Source organism: Natator depressus, chromosome 8 (assembly GCF_965152275.1).
Source record: "Natator depressus isolate rNatDep1 chromosome 8, rNatDep2.hap1, whole genome shotgun sequence".
Taxonomy (NCBI): Eukaryota; Metazoa; Chordata; order Testudines; family Cheloniidae; genus Natator; species Natator depressus.
Window position 1 is genome coordinate 44,922,743 of NC_134241.1, and position 17,945 is coordinate 44,940,687.

Genomic DNA, 17,945 nt, shown 5'->3' on the forward strand with positions numbered 1-17,945 from the left:
CTGATTCCACTTTTTGTGTTGGATGGCTGTCATCAGGGTTTTTTTTAATAGTTGTTTTGGGGTTCTTGCATTACTTCCAAGTAAGTTTTGTGACTTTTTCCTCTTCCAACAGGAACTGCCCATTTTACACAGAAGAATGGGGCAGTACAGGGGAGAGAAACCATTTTTTTATATTGAAAAGAAAGTGCTTTTTCTGCTGTAAATCAAATTTGTTTTTTCCCTTTACTGTTCTCCCCACTATGAGATAAAAGATCCTCGTTTGCCACCCTCCTGGTCAGCTTTCTACAATTTTTTTAGATTTAGAATATCAGCCCTTCGTCCTCTGTGATGAAGGATCTCGGCAAGATCATTCAATGACCTAACTAGTGAAATCACATCACACAAGGCAGTAATCAGAACTACAGACCAATCCCCCAAATGAAGGGAATGCGAATTCTTAAAGCAAGAGGGAAATGAAAACTTGATACTTAAAACTGAAAAAAAGCAAGGGGGGAAATGAGTTTTTGAAGAAATCTTTGAGGCAATGTACATATCAAAGCAGAGGAAAAGGCAAAAAGATAAGTTTACAATTTAAACACAACTCCTGGATAGTTTCTTAATTCTGTGTGTCCTGCCAGAATATTTCAAGTTATATTACATACCTCCCTTTTCAAGTTATCTGAAGCATTCAAAGCAGATTTCGCCTTCTCTGGCCCATTCTCAGTTGCTGCAACCTTTGACTCAAAGTCAGATTTAGTCATCTTTCCCTTGCCATGTGAAGAAGAGATGTTCTCTATATGCTGACCCACAAGGCTGAAAAATACACAAGAATATTAGAAGCTATAACAAACACATTAAGCAGTTTTATGATCTTCATATAACATTTAATATATACTACATATGAACTTGTACACAAACAATGGATATAGAAGCAAGCAGAGCAGGTGAATGACCATGTTGCAAAGCCAGCATAGCAAAAGACATTGAAGTTATTTAGGCTCACAACCTACTTCAATACTCACCTCTCTGGTGGACTGACAAAAGAGGAAGGCTCACTCTGAGGGTCAGCCTCAAGTGCCCCACCAATATCACAGTCAGGTTCTGACTGCTCAGCTTCACTAGAGCTGACTACAGGGATATCAGCACGGGAATTTTCTATTGCACTGAAGGGAAAGAAATAACATGCTTTTTACCCTTCTGATATTAGAAGTACCCTGCTAATCAAAGAGGTAAGTTAATGAAGCTATTTTGATAGAGAAAAAGAGAGAACACATATATACAGTACCATGGAAATGTCAGTCATGGATCTTGTAAGTGGATGAAGAAAAATATGTAATGTTATGCCACTACTTTGGAAGTGTATTCTCATATTGCTCACATCAAGGATGATCTATTCCATTTGCCATTGTACAAGTAGCAGCACACAACATTTGTCTTATAGAAGGCCCAGTCCCCCACTCTCAAAAGTCTCCATTAAGACATCTTATCACTCTTGCAGTAGTGAATTTTCCATTACTATTACAAAATAAAGAGGGAAACTCTCTCTTCTGTCCAAACTTTGCTTGGGCTGGGGGAAAGGGTGCTGTAACAAGCTCATTTGTGAGATTCTCAGGGTGAGCCTTAACCAACACAACTTGGAGCTGCCTGACTGGCTGCAAGTTGCACCACTGGTATGGTCTATGAAGAATCCTACACATCAGCGGAGGATATGTACAGCTGAACAGAGAGCACTGTCATGCCTCTTATGCCAGGAGGGGGTGGCATGAAAAGACACAGGGCCTGGCAGCAGCACCACATGTGTGCTAGCAGGCCATTCCCCTATACTAGGGGAATTCTCTGCTGACCAAATGATGCTGCATTACAGCCCCTTTGTGCCACTGTGTAAAGGGGCCACAACTGTGCTAAAGAATCTGTCCTTGTGTCTTGATTATTTCCTTTCCAGAAAATTTGAACTTGCTAGGTCAATAAAAGGCCATGGCTGCCTTTCATCACAGATGAAGCAGAAAAAAAAAATGGAGAGAGAAGAGGGAACAAATGAATTTTTGATTGGTTCCTTTTTGCCTACATTCATACAGGGTAAGAGTACACAATGGTCTATAACAAGGATCCTCAAACTTGGGGTTGGGACCCCTCAGGGGATCGCAAAGTTATTACATGGGAGGTCAAAAGCTTTCAGCCTCCACCACAAACTCCGCTTTGCCTCCAGCATTTATAATGGAGTTAAATATATAAACAAGTGTTTTTAATTTATATTGGGGGGGGGGGGGGTCACACACAAAATTAGCAGAGCCGTGCAGGCGTGCATATTGCGTTCAGGGTTGTGGCCGTAGGTGGGCCTGGAAGATGGCTGCGGCGGGACGAGGCTCCTCTCTCCCAGCCCAGGTGCTGTTACAGGGAGAGATGGCTGCGGGGAGTCCTCTCTCCCTGCTGCAAACCCGTGGCAGCCTGCACCTAAAACTCCTCATCCCCAGCCCTACCCCCAGAGCCCTCACCCTCTTTACCCCAACCCTCTACCCCAACCCTGAGCCCTCCCCGACACACACACACACACACACACACACACGCCCTCGGCCCCACATCACCTCCATATTGGTGCACATAAAATTAATTCCACAATGGATGGGAAAAATTAGAGGCAACATTATCTATAAGGGTGATAAATCAGAACTAAGAAAAGCCTTTGCTCTGCCTCTCATATCTCAGCACTAGCAATCTTCACTCGAGGCAATACAAACATTGTCACACCAATATGCTGACACTGGGCTGCAAAATACTGTTCCCTCCCTTACCCCCTCTCCTCCAAAGCATAACAGCAGGTTACCAATCTAAAGGCTGAGTCTTTCAGTTTGCCATCTGGTGCTACTCCTACAACGGAAGCAGCAACAGGAAACAAACATTTAAGGAACTAATTTTGGCACCTTTCAAATGGAAATGCTAAATGGGAGAAAAACCCCGGACATTCAAAAACTTATTCTTGATCATGCAGCAAAGGGATCTGTCTATCCCTGCGAGTACAAAAGGAGGACTACTTATTATCCTGTTTAAGAGATTGATTTTACCAGACAGGTTCATTTAGGATTGGTGTTAAATATGAATCTTGAAAACCAGTGGTTATAATTACCAGTTATTCTGTCCATTAAATTAATAGCTATTTCCTTTAAACCCCTTTTGGTGGCAGAGCTAAGTGAATCATGCCTTTGCATTAAACCTCAAATTCAGATGCCAAGGTGTAAAACCTAACTTGAACGTATTAATATTAAATTGCTCTGCACATTCTTGACTCTACAAGACCAAGAAGATGAATGAACAGGAACAATGTGAATATGAATAATCAGTAATTCAATAAAATATGGTGCAACTATTAACTGAAAAAATCTTAGGGTATACCTTAACTTTATTAGCCACAATGAGAATTTTTTTTCACAGAAGATATACATGTGTAGTTTACATATATGAAAGAGTAGCATGAACACTAGGCACATGTACTTTGTTCTGTTTAGTCATTTACAAATGTAAATTGTTAAAAAAAACTACTACAAAATATGCGCACATCATTTGTTCACACTGAGCGCTAACTGAAACTCAAGTCAGAAAATAAAGTTTATATAACCATAAAATCTCTTCTCTTAGTCAGATGGCAACTGATTTTTCTGAAAAGGCGTCTTTGGGCAGAGATGAATCATGAGCCGTTTCAGGTCCAAAAGGAACAACTCTTAAGTTATTACAGAGTAAAAACAGGAGTTTAGATGGAATGAGTCAAGTATGTTTGTGGTGGTTCTAATGTCTCATACTAACAGAGAAGGCAGCTAAACAGGAAGTTCACAACTCAATGCTCACAACAACAAAATAAGATAGCTATACAACTTTTTCTTTAACATCTTGGACTATAAAAATGTTTGTTAAACTTCCATATGTTGTCTATGATTGAACACATGCTTCTTAAAAGCATCTATATAGAAAGAAATTAAAATAGTCATTTTCTGTTGATTAAAAAGATTTCTAAGTGTAAAGAAACATTCACCTTCTCTTGTCACCTGTTCCTTCTTCCCTTATTTATTCAGGGAAGCCAATCCAAACCATCTGAAAATCATCAATCAGGCCCCATATCATCATTGACTAGCCCTAAAAATCACGATTTTAAAAAACATGTGTTTTAAGTTTGCCTTCTTGTTTCAGCCTTTAGGGCTCACTTTTTCCAGCTTTTCCCCAGCCATGAGGGCTAGAAATGTTTTTAATGAAAGGCGAAAGTCTCATGAAGTTATACGACTCCATGAACTAAGGGGTTAAGAAGCCCACTAGGAGTGCTGCCAGCTCTTATGATTTTTACCAGGAGTCTCTAACATCACTGGCATAGAAGAATATCAGTGAATGCATCAGGATGAATAGGGCAATTAAGGGACAAAAACTGCAATGGAGGCATTTGGGTTTAGGATGGAGCATATGCTCTGAAATGCCACGAGGGGGGTGGGTCTCAGAGCCTGGGCTCCAGCCTGAGCTCCAGTAGCTACACTGCAGTTTGTAGCCCCACAGCCCGAATCAATCGACCCAGGCTCTGAGACTCAGTGCTGGGGCTTTTTTATTGCAGTGCAGACGTATCCTCGGACTTTAAATTTTTTTTTTAACTGATTACATTTAATGAGTCCAATTTATTTTGATTTTCCTTTAATCTGTCAATTTAATGATAGTGAGTCAGGCTTAATTTGTTCGGTTCTGCCTAAGTACTGCAGCAGAGATTTTTCAGCAAAATGATTAGCTGAGCATTGTTTTAAGACCCTGATGTGTCTGTGGGGACTGAGGGGAACTTTGCAAGAGAAGCCTAAATTCTTATGTTAGGACTTGGTGCACTGGAATTTTACAGAACTTGAATTCTATAGTGACCTTCAACTTTTTCTTATTATTTTCCTGCATGTTGTGTCATCATAGAGGGGGCAGCAGAGTGATGCCTCTATGTTCCAGGAATGCCCTTTGAAGAGACTGCTTCAGAGCCACCCAGCCACTGATAACCTAGACTATGATCCACTGGGAGTCTCAGAAGCAGTACAGGTACTGCTGAATTCTTTTAAATGAAGATGTTTTGAGATCCCATTTAAGGGGGAAAAAAGTCTCCTGCTGTCAGAACAGAGAGTTTAGGACAGCCCTGTTGCTGCTGCCTGGGAATAACAGAATTCTTAAAGACTTATCTCCTTAAGGGACAAACTATAGCCCAGCAGCGAAACAGTTCTGGTGCTACCCCTGCCCTATTTTCTGGCAAAAGACATGAAAGCCTATTTGTGAGGGCTAGTGGCCTTTAACAGGGAACAGATAAAGACATGTATTTTTCAGATATACTATGCAGTGTATATCAAATACAGTTAGCAAGCTTTCTATTGTGAAATGAAAAAAATATTTCAGTTCTCAGTATATATCACTAGGTTGATAATCAATATTGACACTTCAGGCAAACAGTGCAGGAAAGGTACACTGCAGAAGTGGTACAGTATATTGGAGTAGCCTTGCTATCATAAATCAGTATGTAGCAAAAATAGTAAGAGTGTGGTGGGCTGAAGTTTGAATAATAGCAACAATAGTTTCCGCCACTGTAAATCAATGAGTAAGCTGTTGCCATGGAGATTTTGAAGAACTGATTAAATACTTTCAGGTGGCATTCTCTAACAAAAACATATAGCTATGAGAATGCAAGGGTACTCTAGGCAAGCAAAATCCCAAGACCTACACATTATTACAACCAATTCCTCATGCCTAAAAATTTAGAAGGGCCACCTATTTGGGGAAATACTATTTATTGCAATAAAGACCAAAATGGTAACAAAATAAAAGGCTTACTCAGGCTGCGAGACTGGAGAGATCTCTGAGGTAGATGAACTGGAAATGTTTTCAATGCTTGCAGCTACGCTAGAAGAAGCTTCATTTAAGTCTACTGAAGGTAGTGTCTCAACCTGAGGCAGACTTAATTCACCCATTTCTGTAGTCTGTTTAAAATATTAGAAATCAGTGCAAAATTTGAATGACTTCTGATAAGTGAGATGTAATGTACATTTCTCCTGTATTTACATAAAAACAGACATCTGAATTACTGATCTCTTCGAAAACCGAATACACACACACGAAAGTGAGAATCTGACACCATAAAGGAACATTGCATGCTTTCATTCATAAGCAACATACGTGATACTAAATGCTACTTTGGGACATATTTGCAACTTCTGTTTTATACCCAACAATACAATTGGGAAATTTTTCCTATTAATGCTATATTGCTAAAAATTGTAACATTTCCCCAAACCAAGAATGTATACCACTTTTTTTTTAAACCAATAATGCCATTACAAAATAAATAAATGTTTAAGCAATTGAATTTAATTATATTGGAACAGGAATATGTTTAAGGTCTCACATTAAGAGCAAAAATAATTTATACTACCTAATGCTTTCATCTCAAGGTTTCAACACATTTTACAAAAACATTAACCTTGACAACATCCCAGTTGAGATGTAAGTATTTTAGACGCATTTTTCATACAGGAAAACAAACAAAATGAGGTTCAAACAAATAGCTTGCCATTGGTTTTAATTCCTAGTCTTCTATTTTAGCTACCCGATCACATTGACTACACCATGCAAAACTATATAAACTGCAAAATACATTTGCAGATGTGCCTGTGGTAAGTGCAAAACAGACCAGAGTATTTCCTTCAGGAATGGAAAGTACTCTTAACCAAGCGCCCCTACTCATCAGTTGGATTAGCTTGCGTCATTACACTAAACACAAAAAGGCTGGGAAGGATTTATGATGGAATTACATCTATAACCTGAAATGCAGAGTTAAATATGTTAGCATACTTTGTCTTTTGACCCCTAGACTGTATGGGGTATTTTTTTAACAGAAATCAAACAACTACTCTCTAAACTTTAATTTTTATACAAAGTTCTCAAAGTACATTATTATGCACAATCCTGCACTCTCCACTGAAATGCAGCCACCTTAAAGATGGAATGTAAGAGAGGTTTAGAAAATGAAGAATACTGCATTTAGGTAGGCAAAAAGTACTACAGATTCATAGATTTCAAGGCCAGAAGGGACCAGCACAATCATCTAGTCTGAGCTGCTACATAGCACAGGCAATAGAATACTACCAAGTGGCTCCTGTTTCTAGCCAAACAAGTAGTTATGTGCTTGACCAGCTTATAGAAAGACATCCAATCTTGATTTAAAAGCTTCTAGTGATGGAGAATCCACCACATCCTTGGTAAGTTGTGCAATTGTCAATTCCCTCACTGTTAAAAATTATACGTGCTGGAATTTAATAATAAAATGTGTTGGTCCTTGGTTTTTTTTCCCCCATCTGAAAAATGACACCTCCAGCAGCTCTGTGCCCAATATCTCCATGCAAGTAAAATGCAATATAAATAGTTATAAAACCTTGAAACAAAAGTGAAAAGCTCAAACCCATTAAATGTTTGAAAAATGCACCAAATGAAAAATGAATGAAAAAGCTTGCCTGGTGATCTTTTGTGCAGTCATCAAGTAAATCAGTTTCTCTGGGATAACTGTGTATATTTGAGTCCACATGTTCTAAAGACTCCGTTCCAATGGGTCTGCCTGTTTCCTCCTAGTACATTACAAAGTAAAGAAACAATTGGATAATAAATATTCATACCATGCTTGAATTTAAACCGTGTTCTACTAAAAACACTTTCCCACTATTGGTCTTGAGGCAAACCTTGGAGTATTTTACCTTTCTAGACCTGAATAACCAACAAAAGAATAGCTGAGTTATGGAACATCTGAAGACATGTCTTACACACTAATGTATATAAGCTAAATGCTCTTAAATCGTTGTCTGTACAAGAAAAGTCACACCAGTTTAAATCATTTTAGTTCAATTAAGGGGTTTGCACTAAAAGAAACACAAACCAATTTAACATTTCCTTAAGGCCTGGTGCACACTTAAGATTTAGGTTGACATAGCTACAGCACTCAGGACTATGAAAAATTCACATCTGAGTACTGTAACCATGCCAACCTAATCCTGGTGTAGATCCAGCCAGGCTGACCGAAGAATGCTTCTGTTGATCTACCTACTGTCACTTAGGGAGTGGTGTTCCTACAGTGATGGAAAAACCCTATTTGCTGCTGTAGGCTGCATTTACACTATGGAGTTATGCCGGCACAGCTATGGTGCCACAGACATGCCACTACAATGTGGCCTAAATCTGTTTAGCTTAATTTGACACAAGATAAACAGTCTTAACAGTTCTTAAATCTATGTAAGTGTGTCTGTTAGGGGTTTATGTCAGTTCAACTAGATAGATTTAAACTGCTATAACTTCTCATACAGAAAATAAATTTAGGGATTGTATATGCGGGAAGTTACACTCTCTGCTGGATCAGCGAAGGATATCTGAGAAATTGTTTACCTATAGTTGCAGTTCTTTGAAATATAGTCTGTATATAGTCACAAGCTTGAGAAATGCATGCCTTCATTGTATATGCCCACTTGAAAAATCAGTGGTTCTGAAGGCTAAACATGCTAAATGTCTGAATACACAAGGAGAAGCAAGGCTATATAATGAACTGTAGCTCCTAACTAACCCTCAGTTGGTTAAGACAGACTCGAAAAAAGGAGAAAAGCAAGCATGGATCTGCATATGAAATTAATCTTGCACACTTTCAGGTAAGTGACCTCTCTTTCATGTATTAGCCGCTCAGATCCCCACTCTTGAAAGATTAACTAGCAGAAATTCCTCTAAAAGGAGGGCTAGTCAAATGCTGCAAGATTGCCCTCCTGAATTGAGGAGTTCTGAAGACCCAGTCAAGAGTAATATGGTAAAGAATCAACAGCTCTAAATTGCATCTTCATACAGAGTCATTTCTAAAACAAGCTACAAAAGATACTTTGGATCTGGTGGAATGAGTTTAATCTCTAGGTTTAAATTTTAGACATCTGCTTCTGAAACAAGTCAGCATTCTAAGGGAATAAGGGCGAAGGTGGTTATCAGAAAATCAGTACAAAGTGTACAAGGGTGGTTTCACAAACTCAAGCCCCACTACAGATCACTTGGCTCCTTCTTTGAGTACTGTGCGCATATTACATTAGCCATAAAATCAAACTGGGGCATGAAGGGTTAGTAACAAGTCCCATTTTTTATGATTGTGTAGTTTTGCTCATTTTAAACTTTATCTTGTATTCTGCTAGCTGAGGTCATCAGAACTGCAAGGTTGTGCACAGAGTGGATAAAAACCAATGATTTAAAAGAAAATCTGATTTTTTTGAGGAAAAACCTATCTAAAAATAGTTTTAATTAAGATACATTATAGCTCAAAGATATCTCATCATGGAATAGGGATTATAAATTCTAATTCTATAGTATGAGACAATATGTTCATGTAATGTTTACGAAAAGTTTTGTAAATGAGTTCCAATAGTACATGGATTAGAGAGACCAAATTTTATGGGGTGCCACAGGCTTCTGTATAGATTTAGGTTAATCTACACAATGGGACTCAGTGCTCAGTCTAGCAGATAGCATCAGAGATGCTTAGTTTTGCAGTTCTCAAAACTAGATGTGTCTCCCCAGAGGTAACATGCTTGTTAACAGCAAAAATGTTTTTAAATAAATAAATATATAGAGGTGAGAAATAACAGACCTCAACTCTATTGTCCCTCTGCAAATTTGTGTACACAGAGTTAATCCCTTACCTCTCTCTAAAAGTGCAAAGTTTCAGAAAACTCAATGAATAGCAGATTGTTGGGGGCAGAATAGATCTGGACAAGAAGTCTGGAGATAAATGTGAGAATCGAGGGACATATGCTTGTTTTGTTAAAATATTATATGTTTGCTGTTGAAGAAAAAAATCCAGAATACTTAACGTTCTTGTGTTAGTTAAATAAAAACAATTTAAATGTCTGTCTGGTGATGTTCTCCTCCTAATACAGCATGGCAAGAAAAATCTTCCAAATATTAATGATTAACCTGTTGAACTGGAGATAGTTCCCTCCCACTGACTTCATAAATATCTGCTTCAATTACCTTTGGTAAATGAAATCATCAAACAAGCATTCGTTTTCTGATACAGCTGTAAAACTCATCTGAAAAGTTTTCAAAATAAATCACTGTTTAAAAATGTACAGTGTGTACATTCTAAAAATGAAACCTACATCTATCTCCGAGTTGTGAAGAATATGTATAAAGGTTATAACAACCAAGAAGAATGCACTTTTATGTAGAAAACCATGCTTAAATCGAGTCTTCCTGACTAGTGATTTAAATCAAATCCACCCTGATTGTGCATCACTTAGAGCACAAGCTGGCAAAACTACAGTGAGCCTGGACATTGCATGATCTAAGAGACAGGGACACGGTGGAAGTTAAAAAAGAAGATTTTCTTGATGACTAGCCCTAGGACCTTAGTTAATTGGAGCATTCAGTACATATTTTTAAAATCACTGATTGAGAACCAATCTTAAAATGAGGACCACCACTAGCTTTGCAATTAGTCATGTGATATTAAGCCCATCTACTGAAAAATATGCAAACCTCCACTGTACCTTTTCGTGGATGTTCTCATCCTCATTTGCCAGGGCATAGTTATCTGGAGAGTACTGTGATGTAGATGAAGGGCTCTCGTTACAAAAAACATGCCAGCTGGGAAGCCTGTTAAACAAAACACAGACAAAACAGGAACTAAAAATTGAAGTCTCATTTTAAATACATACATTAATACACAGATTATCTCACTCAACCTTATTTTTGTTTGTTCCTATAAAGTACCTGGATATATTAAAAAAGCCCAACACTTTTGTTAGGCTAATGATGATCCTTTGCAAGCAGTGCTAGGAATCTCACTTCAGTTTTACGAACTAATCTCATAACAGGATGGACTGGGAAGTTAGCGCTGAAATATACTTGTACTTTTTACTGACTGATTTGTAATTAAGAAGTGTAGTCTATATAGGCCAAAATTCACTCATTTCTTGTGCAGTGCCATCAGTGTGCTTAGTGGCTCAGGGTGTTCTATTCATCTTAGAAATAGACAATGCTTGGGCACGTGGGATATTACATTCTAAACTAGACTGACAATAGTCAAAGTCTAAGTTTCCCCCAAGCCATTGGCCCATCGGGCTGAAACAGTTAATTTCATAGCCAACAGTACACAAGGGAGTGATGTGGCCAGCATCATGTCCGACCACCTTTGACTGCCCTAACCTAATGGATCAGGTATCCACTCTGCAGTTGGGTAAACTGGAGGTGGCTTTTCGGTATGAGATTGAGTAACACTTGAACCCACGACCTTCAGGATTGTAGTCAAGGGATGTGGCATTAACAGATGCAATCTCACAGTAGTACAGAGTACTACTCGCCCGCACAGAACATGCAGAATTTTTCTGATCAAGAGATAAAAAGCCTCTCATTAGAAAGTTCAGATTTTTTTTTATAAGTAGTTCTGAAAAGAACATTTTAGTTCATCATCTGTAACTTACTTTGTCAGAATGGTAAATCCAGTGATTATGGGTACTGTGCAGTAGGGGACTCCTACCCACCTGGCTATAAAGGCATCTGATATTTTTTAATACTTCACAGAAAAATACTCCCTTAGCACACCAACTGCATGGCATCACAGCCTAAGGAGATGCCTCCAGAGCTGAATACCGGAAAACAAAAAGCACAGAATGGAAGTTGACAAGATACTGACTAGCTATCATTGAAAGGATACATGCCTCTCTAAAATTTGAGATTTCTTTACCTTTTAGTCACAGGTCAGAAACCAAAGTTTTCTCCGTTGCCTATGCACACATCAACTGACGATACTGTACCCTTGGGCAGTAGCAAACAGTAACGAGCAATAAAGATAACTACCATACCTAAAAACAGGCTCTGTTGTCCCATACAAACTGAAAATATAAACAAATGTATTTAAAGTATATATTGTAAGTTGAGAGCAAACTGAAGGATGCTAACAAAGCTCTGTCAGGTAAAGAAAAGCCCAAGTTTTATAGTGCTTCGTGAACAAATATATGGTAAACCAGATAGCTTTACATATGTGCTTGTATACGGCTTTTTTTTGGGGGGGTGGGGGGGGGAAGACGGCGGTTCATGAGGGAGTTGCACCTTCGGCTCCTTCAGGAGGAATTTTGTTAGTTGAGGATATGGTCAATAGCTGTTCTGATCCAAGTAAATAAAGAAAATTTGATGTGCCCTTCGTGCTATATTTTCTACATGTAGAGATGCAAACTGCCCTTTAACTTGCTTGGTAAAGAAAGATATTTAGGCTTGGATACCAAAAGATAGATATGATTTGGTTTACACAAAATTCTATATTTATTTGAGGGACAAACTCAGGAGCTAGATGGAGAACCTATTAGCTCAGAAAGAATTGAGGCACTCAAAGGTGAAAGTGGCTATATAAATGCCTAAACAGAGTGAAAAATGTTCTGAAGTGGTACGGGGAATGAGAGCTGCCTGGAGACCAAGCAGGGCCTTAAAGCAATGTGTAATGACAGTTCAGTTTCCATGTTATAATAGAAATGTCTTTTTAAAAGTTGGCTAACATTGTTTCAAATGATTTTTTAAAACAGCACTTTTTAGAATATTAGTTTTATTAAACAGTTTATACTCCCAATGATACCTCTTCAGTGAAAATGAAAAGTCCAATTATGCTACTAGAAAGTAAAAGTTTATTTTGGACTATTTTCTGAAATGTACATTAAATAACTGTCAAGTAACACACTGACACACATCATACTGTACTTCAACTACAACTTATACTTCAGTTTCCAAACAAACTATTTCCTCTAATTATTCTAGTATCATCGACTTTGTATACTCCAAACAAAAAAGTTAATTCTAAACGAGCATGCTGGTAGACAATGTGACAGGTTCGGTCACAGAGATCCCCTTGGGATTGTCACCTGATGTGCTGAAATTACCTCTGAGCCCATTTTCCCTGCCAGCTTGGGACTTCAGAACCTGCCTTATTGAGCCGGACACACTAGCCTGCTGCAACACAGACCCAGGGTCTGGGCCACGCCCCCAAAGCTGCAGACTAAGTAAAAACAGCTCAGCAGGTTACCTGTCTCCAGCACCCAGACATCCAAATCCCAATGGGATCCAAACCCCAAATAAATCCATTTTACTCTGTATAAAGTTTATACAAGGTAAATTCGTAAATTGTTTGCCCTCTATATGAACTACTGCAACTAGATATACTTTTTATCTACGTAAAAGTCCAATCCTCCTTTGAAATTTGCTAAACTGGTGGACTCAATGACATCCTGTGGCAATGAATTCTACAGACAGACAAAGAAATGTGTCTATGCAATGGGTAATTAGTTTTCTATTTGCTGCCCTCAATTTCATTGAATCCCTCCCCCTTATTCTTGGGGTGAGAGGGAGAGAACGGAAGATCACTTATAGCTCCTCTATACTATATTCATTACTGTAAGGTGGACAGCAAGTGATCCCTATATTTAGGTTGCCTAACACTTTCCATTATAAAAGATTTTTGTGATCTTTGACAAACCTTCACACCTCTACTGTTTGTTCTTTGACTTACTGAATTTTTTTTTTTTTCTGTGACAGAAGCTGCTATCACCACTATCACTTTTCTTCCCCTTGCATTCCTAAGGAAAATGTTGGCACGGTGTCAGAATAATAGACATTCAAAGGCAGGGGTGGGCAAACTTTTTGGCCCAAGGGCCACATCGGGGTTGCGAAACTGTATGGAGGGCTGGGTAGGGAAGGCTGTGCCCCCCACCCCCTATCCGCCCCCTCCCCACTTCCTACCCCCTGACTGCCCCCCTCAGAACCCCCGACCCATCCTGCTCCTTGTCCCCTGACCAACCCACGACCCCACCGCCTATCCAACCCCCCCCCGCTCCCCATCCCCTGACTGCCCCAACCCCTATCCACATCCCCGCCCCCAGACAGGCCCCCAAGGACTCCCACGCCTATCCAACCTCCCCCTGTTCCCCATCCCCTGACTGCCCCCCCCGGGACCCCTGCCCCTTATTCAACCCTCCCGCTCCCCGCCCCCTTACCATGCTGCTCAGAGGAGCAGCAGGAGCTCACAGCCCCACCGCAGCCAGCCACACCGCCCGCACTACCTGGCAGGCCAGATCACTGGTGGCATGGCACACTTAGGCCGCGGGGGAGGGGCTGGGGGCTAGCCTCCCCAGCTGGGAGCTCAGGGGCCAGACAGGACGGTCCCGCGGCTGTAGTTTGCCCATCTCTGTTCTAAGGCCAGGCTCACCTTACTGCCAAAGCAGTAGCAGACATTGTACTGCCATAGTAGATGTGTGTGCATGGTGGGAGAGAGGGAGAACTGGGCCAGGTTAGAATCTCGCACCCAAATCACATCCAAAACCCAGCAGTCTGTTCGCACCACCACCGGGGAATAACCTTCCCTTCCTGCCAGCTAATTCAGTTAGTTCTTTAGCTCAAACCGTGGTAATCTGCGCTGCAGAGATGAAGGTTCAGGATTCAAACTCTGCTTATGATGCGTTAACAGAGGGTTGTGACATTTGCACCTAACAGTTTGTTTTGTCCTATAAAAAAGGAAGTTACATATATAAACGTTAAGTTTTTTAAACGGCAAAGTCAAAAGATAGGGAATGCAAGATTTAAAGTTGCCCACACAAACTTTGTTCTGACTCCTTATGTACATAAATTATAATACAGGCTTAATTATACAATCATATTCTTTCCACAGGACCCTTGCATCATTCAAGGGAGAAGAATTAAAGCTGCACTATACATCTGGCATTTCACAACCTGTTTGATTTTTCAACCTCAAATTGTTTTAATCTGTTAATCAAGTCCCTTCCTATTTCTTCTCTTTTTTGAAGTAAGCACTCAAGACATTTTCTCCCACGATCCTAATCACTGTTGCCCTTCTCTGAACCCCCTCCAATTCTGCCACATCCTTTCTGTGATGGGTTGACCAGTACTTCACCCAATACACTAGGTAAGGGTGAACTACTGATCTATATAATCACACTCTGTATTTTCCATCTCATTCCTTATACATCAACAGAGTTTGCTTTTTTGACTGCAGATGCAGACTGAGCTGAAGTCTTCTGTGACCTGTCAGAATGAAAAGCAGCAATTTTCCTACTATAGTTGTGGCCTATGTCTCTTAAAATAGGGTGTAGTAATAAAAGTAGTATCCATGATGGCTTGTGCTTAACAAAATAGACAAAGCATAGCAATGTAAATGCATTACTCCTTGGGGAATTCTGCAACAAAAAATTAAAAATTCTGCACATTAAATTTAAAGATTCTGCATATTTTGTTAAAACAAAAATATAATCACACCGGTTTCAATTATTTTTGGTCATTTATTTCAAAATACCTGTCAGCAAGTATGTCTGTAACAATATATACCACAAAAAAGATTGAGGAAATGTTTTTTTGACAAATAGAGTCCTTACTAGGCATATTAATATAGAACTCTGAGTAATAATTCATTTAAACTACAATACTTGCACCCCCTCAGAACCAGTGCAAAGGCTTGAAAGAGTCAGGGGTAACGGAGGAGCTGAGGGAGAGGGAAGTAAATTGTTGGGAAGGAGTCTGGGTGTGAACTTGGAGGGTTGTTGAGTATGAGTGGGAAAAGTATGGAACAGTGTTTTGTTTTTTTGTTATGGGGGGGGGGGGGGGGGGAAGGGATTGTTAGGGAGATTCTCCCATACAGACCCTGGCTGATCCCTAGCCTCTCCCATTCAGTCAGTCACATCTGTCCATGTTCCCATGTGTCCCTCCACCCCCACTCAGACACCCACTTCCTCCCATCCCCTTATGGCTCTGTACCTATGTGGCTCTGTACCCACACCCACCCACTCCCCTGTCCCTATGTAGCTCTGCATCCTTCCCCCATCACGATGTCGCCCTGTGGCACCACTCCCATTCAGCTCCTGTCCCAGGCTGTCCTCCCCCACTAGCCCTTATGAGCCCGTCTGACCCCCACAGCATACCATGCTGTCTCCCCATAGTCCCTGTCTCCTGACCTGGCCCGACAGGTGCTGCGAATAAGGCAGACTCTTTCCCTTCCTTATCTTGCTGGGAGCAGCTGCTGTGGTCTATCACCCCAGTGCCCTCTGGTGGGCAAAAGGTGGAACTGCAGCAACATTTCGGCAGAAGCTTTTTTCTGCGCAAATAAAAATAAAGATGTGCCTGGCTCGTTAATTATGCACACAATAGCGCAGAATTCCCCCAGGAGTACTGCATCTATGGAACAGATTTTTCATAATGTGCGATCAGCTTTACTAACCAGGGCTGGACATTTTAGTTCCTAAGCTAAGCAGCTCGATTTCACTTCTCATGAAAAGACAAATCACAACCTACTTTTTCCCCCCTCCACAAGAGGTAGGGGAGAATTTAAAAAAAAACAAACAAAACAAACAAAATCACCACATGTACATAAGCCATGGCTTTGACCTCCGTAAGCTAGAGAAGCTAAAAACCAGAGAAAGGTGAATATAAATGGGTGACAACCAACAGAACAAGTTTTACAAAAACATTTTCATGTGGTTTGAAATGATTACGATTCTGTGGTTGAGGATTAAGTTTATTCTAAAAATAGTACTGAAACCTTCAACACCACAATAGACAAGAGTAAATAACACAAGTGGTGTTTAAGTTAAAGTAATTTACAGAAACAAAGATCGAAAAGAAACGATTTGGAAAATATTTATGTTCCTAAGTATTGCTTAACTATATACAATCACCAACCTCTGCAGTTTTGACATTTCAGTTCTATTAACATCACCACAATATTATAATTCAGGCACGTCAAACAGGCAGAATCATTCTTCTAATTTGAAATTCAGAGAGTCATCTTGCCTTCATGTTGCAGATATTCCCTACTTCCAATCTACACCCCCCCCCCCAAGAATCTAAAGACGACCACCTAAAAAGACACGCAGAAGAGTGTTTTCAAATGGGGCAGCTATTCTACCCTCCTCTAGTCTCTAGCGCCTTCTTGGCACGTCTTCATCTGTTACCTTTCTCCTCCTACCCAAAATTCTAACCTATACCTCTCTATAAAAACTCTAATTTTAAGCATCCACTCAAAAACAGGGTCAAGTAAAGTCTGCAGCCTGCTGATTTGGTACAATATGCCACTAAACCAGGGGTGGGCAAACTTTTTGGCCTGAGGGCCACATTGAGGTTGCAAAATGGGGGTTGACTCTGCAAACAGCCTGGCCCCTGCCTCCTATCCACCCCCTCCCACTTCCCGCCCCCTGACTGCCCCCCTCAGAACCCCCAACCCATCCAACCCCCCTGCTCCTTGTCCCCTGACCGCCCCCTCCCGGGGTCCCCTGCCTCAACTGCCCCCCAGGACCCCACCCCCATCCAACCCTCCCTTGCTCCCTTTCCCCTGACTGCCCCAACCCGTAGCCACACCCCTGCCCCCTGACAGGCCCCCCGACCCACTCCTTGTCCCCTGACCGCTCCCTCCCAGGACCCCTGTCCCTAACTGCCTCCCTAGGATCCCACCCCCTATCCAACCCCCCTGCTCCCGACCCCCCCCCCCAAAACCTCCACCCCATCCTACCGCCTCCTGACTACCCCCCGGGACCTCCTGCCCCTTATCCAACCCCTCCTCCTCCCGTCCCCTTACCATGCTGCTCAGAGTGGCAGAACAGGCTTATTGGAAAGTCTGGGAGGTGGGCGGGCACAAGCCGCACTGCCCGTGCAGCTGCAGTGGAGGAGGGACAGCGGGGAAGGGGCTGGGGGCTAGCCTCTGCGGCCGGGAGCTCAGGGACCAGGCAGGATGGTCCCATGGGCCGGCTGTGGCCTGTGGGCCGTAGTTTGCCCACCTCTGCACTAAATAATGCTCGTATAAAGAAAACTAAGTAGGTATTTCTAAACACTGGTTAACAGATGTTAGACTTGGAGAGAGAGTATATTTGGCATATACTCTTATACTGAGAGTCACCTTCTGCTCTAGTAATCAGTAGCAA

General features: G+C 41.0%; 1 protein-coding gene across 2 annotated transcripts in view; it reads right to left on the bottom strand.

The window, feature by feature from the left end:
- Positions 1 to 17,945, bottom strand: part of SUCO (SUN domain containing ossification factor) — a 78,311-nt gene that overhangs the window by 42,998 nt on the left and 17,368 nt on the right. For both annotated transcript variants that reach the window (XM_074960894.1, XM_074960893.1), the window contains exons 2-6: positions 10,530 to 10,635; positions 7,479 to 7,589; positions 5,803 to 5,948; positions 1,002 to 1,142; positions 642 to 792 (exon numbers count right to left, since the gene is read on the bottom strand). In XM_074960894.1, coding sequence (XP_074816995.1) covers positions 642 to 792; positions 1,002 to 1,142; positions 5,803 to 5,948; positions 7,479 to 7,589; positions 10,530 to 10,635 — 655 coding nt within the window. The remainder of the gene's footprint in view (positions 1 to 641; positions 793 to 1,001; positions 1,143 to 5,802; positions 5,949 to 7,478; positions 7,590 to 10,529; positions 10,636 to 17,945) is intronic.